Source organism: Salvelinus sp. IW2-2015, unplaced genomic scaffold, assembly GCF_002910315.2.
Source record: "Salvelinus sp. IW2-2015 unplaced genomic scaffold, ASM291031v2 Un_scaffold16406, whole genome shotgun sequence".
NCBI lineage: Eukaryota > Metazoa > Chordata > Actinopteri > Salmoniformes > Salmonidae > Salvelinus > Salvelinus sp. IW2-2015.
In genome coordinates this window covers 122669-128940 of record NW_019957571.1, presented here as the reverse complement: position 1 = coordinate 128940, position 6272 = coordinate 122669, and the positions used below count along the sequence as shown (strand labels likewise).

General features: G+C 45.5%; 1 protein-coding gene across 1 annotated transcript in view; it reads right to left on the bottom strand.

The window, feature by feature from the left end:
- The window catches only part of LOC112080649 (integrin beta-4-like), a 51145-nt gene that overhangs the window by 27414 nt on the left and 17459 nt on the right, over positions 1-6272 (bottom strand). The window contains 10 exon segments of the mRNA XM_070442651.1: positions 6-133; positions 135-186; positions 189-211; positions 346-376; positions 466-513; positions 516-544; positions 546-579; positions 3653-4007; positions 4262-4365; positions 4605-4810. Coding sequence (XP_070298752.1) covers positions 6-133; positions 135-186; positions 189-211; positions 346-376; positions 466-513; positions 516-544; positions 546-579; positions 3653-4007; positions 4262-4365; positions 4605-4810 — 1010 coding nt within the window.

Sequence of the window (6272 nt, the reverse complement as noted above, 5' to 3'; positions counted from 1 at the left end):
CGAACACTTCACACTCACTGGTCTCTTGGGGTTTGGCTGGACCTGCGCCAGCGGGTGATTGGGCGATCGGTGCACATTGTCGGTGATCTTCCAGCGAACCACGTCGGTGCTCTTGGCGGGCCGGTCCTCACTAGGGCGTGTCCAGGTGGTCAGAGGTGAGCAGGGATTGGCGGAGCATGTACTGGTCTCCTTAAAGCCAACCATACGGCCTACAGGACACACATAGGAAACACATGTTCAATCAACACGTTATAATACTGCCTGGAAAACATGGTACAGAACTAGTAATATACGCACAGAAGGATATTAAAAGGTTCATAAAAGTGATATGCCTTGAGTAACTCACTCTCACACCATGGCAGTAGAGCAAGACATGCTGAGAGAGAAAGAGAATGAGGAGGGAGGCAAAGAGGGATTATTCCTCAGAGTATGGCAAGGCCATGCTGGTTGTGTTATGGTTGTGACTGGACAGTACCTTGCAGCAGGCGCAGTACTTCCAGCAGCAGAGCAGCATAGACCCAGCAGTAGCATGAGGAACATGATGAGGGATCAGACCACAGGAAGCCAGCAGGGGACAGTCTAAGGCACATATGTCAGAGTCAAGGGCCCGCGGGCCACATCCGGCCCGCGAGAAGGTTTTTTACGGCCCCTGGATGATCTTGAATTTATTATTAGAAACCGGCCCGCAGGACCGCAGCAAGCCGGCAGGCCCGCAGATCTTTTACACGCACCAATAACTACAGGTTCCCACAATGCAACGTGAACGCCACCGAGCAGTAGGCTGCTTCATGTTCAATATTTATTGGGCACAGCAGTCTCAGATCACAGTAAAATAACTTTCAGATACCCATCCAAAAAATGGCAAAACGGAAGGGACACTAGAACCGTGGGTTTCAAACAAGGTGGGAGTCGGAGTATATGTTCACGAGTAGCTGGAAAACCTGTGCTTGCTTCTTTGGTGGAGACAAGTGTTGCGGTACTAAAAGAGTATAATCTGAGACGACATTATGAAACGAAACACCGGGACAAAAACAAGAATATGGACATGGAACAAAGGCCTACAAAAAGGCAGAGGAATTTAAAACGAGGCCTCAAATTCGACCAGGCTCTGTTCAAAAAAAGCCAAATCACAAGGCCAGCCGCTGTCAAGGCCAGTTTTATTTGTGGGCAGAAGAGACGACTAAATCACCCGCCATTTACGGAGGGGGATTGCTATCAAAAACGCCATGATTTAAAGTTTGGACGAAGTTTGCCCAGAATAAAAGGCAACTCTTTGTAAATGTGAGTCTGAGCAGAAAACACCATTGCCGAGAGAGTAGACCGAGTTGCCATCAATCTAAAGAGCAGCTTGTGAAAAAGGGAAAAAGATTTCATTTGGCCATATTCCTGGCTGTGGATGAGAGCAAACGAACATTTCTGACATTGCCCAGTTGTCAATTTCATCCGCCCGGAGTGACTCCAGCCTAAGCGTGACAGAGAGTTTTTGGCTTTCACGTCCTATGCATGGCACAAAACTACGGGCATGAATTTGTATGAAGAGTGTCAAGATGTGTAAATGAGATGCAGCTGCCTTGGGAAAAACTTGTGGTTTGACAACCGACGGAGCACTGCGATGTGTGGACACAGGAGCGACTGGTGGCGAAGATACGGGAAAGATGCAAGAGGAAAAACGCCGACAGGTGAGCTGACAGCTTATCATTGTATCATAACACCAAAGCGAAGCGTTGTGCGGTAAAGCCTTGAAAATGGAGCATGTAATGAGCATCATCACGCGCACAGTTAACTTTATCAAGAGCCAAAGTTTGAATCACCGCCAGTTCAAGCATTTCTGACGGAGTTAGAAAACGAGCATGGTGATTTGCCTTATCACACAGAGGTCGATGCTAAGCCAGGGAAAGGTGCTTCAAAATGTTTTGAGCTTCAGTAGGAGATTTGTCTGCTTCTTGACACGCGAAAGGAAAGACACAAACACAACTCCGAGACGAAATGTTTCTGTGTGAAATGGCTTTTCTGTGTGGACATTACGAGTCATCTGAATGCCAAGGAACTTGCAGCTGCAGGGTCGGGATCATGTCATCTCTGATATGTACATACAGTGAAGGCATTTAAAACCCAAACTGACTCTGGGGAGACGCAATGCCGGAAAGAAAATTTGAGCCACTTTCCCAGCTGCCAGACCATGAAAGAAGAAGCTCTCGACCAGTGCGTCCCGAGCGCAACAGTTGGCTGATTAAATTAGTATGCTTGCCGCTGACTTTCGACGCCGATTTGCGACTTTGAACACAAAAAAAGCAGTTGCGAACTGCTCCGTAAACCCATTTGCTTGTTGACGTGGAAAGCTCACCACCAAACCTCCAAATGGAGTTATTGACCTCCAAATGGCAATGATGCACTGAGGCAAAATATGCGCAGTGGGTGCTGCGAGAGTTCGCCCGTTTCCTCCCCGACACAATGCCCAGCTGCGCATCCAGCCTGCTAAAAAAACGTCTGTCTATTTTGGCCAGCACATACCTGTGTGAACAACTGTTGTTCTTTGATGAACCTGAACAAAACAATCACACAGAAGATCCGACTACTCCTGAACACCTCCACTCATTCTGAGGATTTCCTCAGCTCAAGAGCCTTACCCCGAACATTGATGAACCTTGTGGAAAAATGGCGACACCACCAAGTATCACCCTCAAACCTCAAACAGTAACATTACTGTGCAATCACAATTATTTAGAGTGTTTACTCAGGTTCAAGTTTAAAGTTAAAGTTTAATATTTGTTTTCACTGCAGTTACTTCTCCTTAAACAAAAGTGTTGTTTTGCATTAATAGGATTATTTGCACTTTATTTGTATTAGTATTTCAATCCAATTTATATTTTAAAAATATTTCAGTTGAGTGATTGATAGAAAATTGCTATTATTGTTTTATTTCTTGAAGTAAAGTTAAGCCCACTTTTTGCTAAAATAGAAAATATAGCTACTGATGCGTGCCTTGAATACGGTTTCTTTCATTTAATGTTCATGTTATGGGGATTTTTATATAAAGGAAATTGTCTTTTGCTGTGAAAATTATAAGATTACTGACAAGAGCCATTAAAAAATATTGCTTTATTTATCTGATCAGTATTGCGAAATATTTGTGAGTTTTCAGTAGGTTACAATTAGGTTCCACTAGCCATATGCGTCATTTAAAAAATTTTCAATAACATTCGACAGTCGGCCTCGGCCTGTAAAGCTAAATTTTTTATTTGCCCTCCGTCCATGGTTGACTTGACACCCCGCGTCTAAGGGGACAGACGACAACATCAACAATAACATCAGCATCACAACCAGAGTGCACAAAGATGCTGAGCACTTCCAGAACAAACCAGAGAACCCCTGTAGTTGTATTAGCGTCATATAAACAAAGGTATAAAGATTATAATAATTAGGTGGGTGCCTATATCTGTCCTTGTGTGAATTGGAAATGTTTTTTTTGTTGCATATCCCACTCTCCCTGAGACACCCTCAGAATGTGGGGTAGCCATTTTCTGCCATTATCAACATCGACCCTGGGCACATCAAAAACAATGTTTAACCGCGTTGGCCTTTCGGTTACTGGGCCAACACTCTAACCGCTAGGCTACCTGTCACCCATATATGAACGTTGGTCATGTCTCACCTTTCTTTTTGAGCACCTGGACTTCCAGTTCCTTGTCAGTCTGGTCCTCAGGGTAGTCCACGGTGTAGTGGTACGTACAGTCYTCATCCTCGTCACGGAAACTACACGCCTCAATCACCTCTTTATTTTCCCTGAGCTCTTCCACCATGACCACTTTGAACTGGCACTGGTCGCACTTGTCGCTGTCCTTCTTCTCMCCGGTCTTCCAGGCCTGACACTGGACACAGCTCCTCTTGTCCTCACACATCCCCAGCTGAGCCTGAAAGTTAGCCTCGCAGGTGGGGGTCATGGCCAGGCCAGAGTCCTGGCACTCACAACGACCACACTTACACACACCCCGCCCGTTACAGATGCCCTGAGAGAGGTGGGGTGGAGGGTAGTGGTTAGATCAGTCATGACCAACAATATTGCAGAAATCTGGAATATGAGAGAGAGAGAGAGAGAGAGCGAGAGCGAGAGCGAGAGCGAGAGAGAGAGAGAGAGCGAGAGAGAGAGCGAAAGGAAGAGACACAGAGAGAGAGATAAAGAAACAGAGAGGTGGAGAGAGAGAGGGAGAGAAAAAGAGGGAGAGGGAGAGAAACAGAGGGAGAGAGATTATGTAGTGCTCACCCCTTTAGTGTCCAGACAGGTCTGGTTGCTCATGGGACACTCACAGGCCGGTCCCTCCCAGCCCTCTGCACACGCACACTGGCCCATGAAGCAGCGACCACGGTCTAAAATGGAGAGAGAGAGAGAGAGAGAGAGACATAGAAATGGTTAGAATCTACTTCAAGTGCTTGACACTTTCACATACACTCACATAGAAGTTTAGGAACCACAAACAGTATTGATGACACAGTTGTACACTCCTTATGACAGCCGCAATGTTGTCTTCCGAGAGACAGCGTTATTCCAAAGCAAAGCGATGTGACGAGCTTGCTGTCTGAGACAATGACGACAGCCCCACACTCACCGTTGCAGAGGAAACCTCCGTATCGTTGACACTGGGACTTGTCAAACTGACAGAGGGGTCCCTCGTACTGGTCCGTGTTGTAACAAACACACGTTCCACACAGGCAATCTCCTCGGCCAGAACACGGCTCCTCCACTCCAGGACCCCGACAGGAAGTGCCCGGATCCGTAGACGCGCTGGCAGAGCAGTTACAGAACGGACCCAACCTGAGGAGAAAGATTTATACTAATGTTCTGTCATCTGTCCAAGAATACTTGATTCCTAATTGGAATATATATCTCCTCACCTGTTCTACCATACTAGTTGATGTATATATCTCCTCACCTGTCTACCATACTAGTTGATGTATATATCTCCTCACCTGTTCTACCATACTAGTTGATGTATATATCTCCTCACCTGTTCTACCATACTAGTTGATGTATATATCTCCTCACCTGTCTACCATACTAGTTGATGTATATATCTCCTCTTCTTACTATGTAAAGCGCTTTGAGCACTGGAAAAACACTATAAATCCAATCCATGATTATTATTTTATATGTGAGACAAAGTAGCTTCAGGTGTGTTTGTCTCACCAGCCGTCGTTGCACTTGCACTTCCCACAGACCAGGTCTCCGTGGCCTGTACACCTCACTGCGTTTGGAAATGGATTCTGAGGGAAGCAGAGATGGAGAAGGAAAGACCGTGTTAGATAATTAAACACGGTCGAGCGTTTATGTGTGTGTGTGTGTTTGTTTGTATCTTCACACCTTCTCACAGTCGCAGGTTTTACAGAGCACTTCAGCGTTGATGTTTAGAGCTGTGCTGAAGGTTTGTGGCCCGTTGCCATGAGGAAATATTTGTAAATACCACCAATATTTGAATATCTTTCCCCACTATTCGTCCACAATTATTTGCACCTTGCTAAAACACTGTACTAGCTGGATAATATAACACTTGAAATGTCTTAATCTTTTTGAAACTTGAGTGCAATGTTTACGTTTCATTCTAATAGTTTTTTGTTCATGTTGTTTTGTGTCTTCTCACTTTTGTTTATTGTTTTTCACTTGCTTTGGCAATGTAAACATGTGGTAAAGCCTCTTTGAATTGAATTGAGAGAGGAGAGAGACAAAGAGAGAGAAGAGAGAGGAGAGAGAGAGAGACAAAGAGAGACAGAGCAGAGAGAAGCAACAGATAAAAAGAAGGAGAGAAACAAAGACAGAGACAGAGGAGAGAGAAAGAGAGAGCGAAACAGAGACAAAGAGAGGAGAGAAGAGAAACAGAGACAAAGAGAGAAGAGAAGAAAACAGAGACAAAGAAGAAGAGAGAGAGAGAAAACGACAAAGGAGAGAGAAAGACGGTAGAGAGAGAGAGAGAGAGAGAGACGAGAGAGAAGAGAGAGAGAGAGAGAGAGAGAGAGAGAGAGAGGAGAGAGAGAGAGAGAGAAGAGAGAGAGAAGAAAAATAAAGAGAAAAGAGAGAGAGAGAGAAGAGGGAGAGAAACAGAGACAAGAGAGAGAGAGATTGATGTAGCGCTCACCCCTTTAGTGTCCAGACAGGTCTGGTTGCTCATGGGACACTCACAGGCCGGTCCCTCCCAGCCCTCTGCACACGCACACTGACCCATGAAGCAACGACCACGGTCTAACACACACACACACACACACACACACACACACACACACAC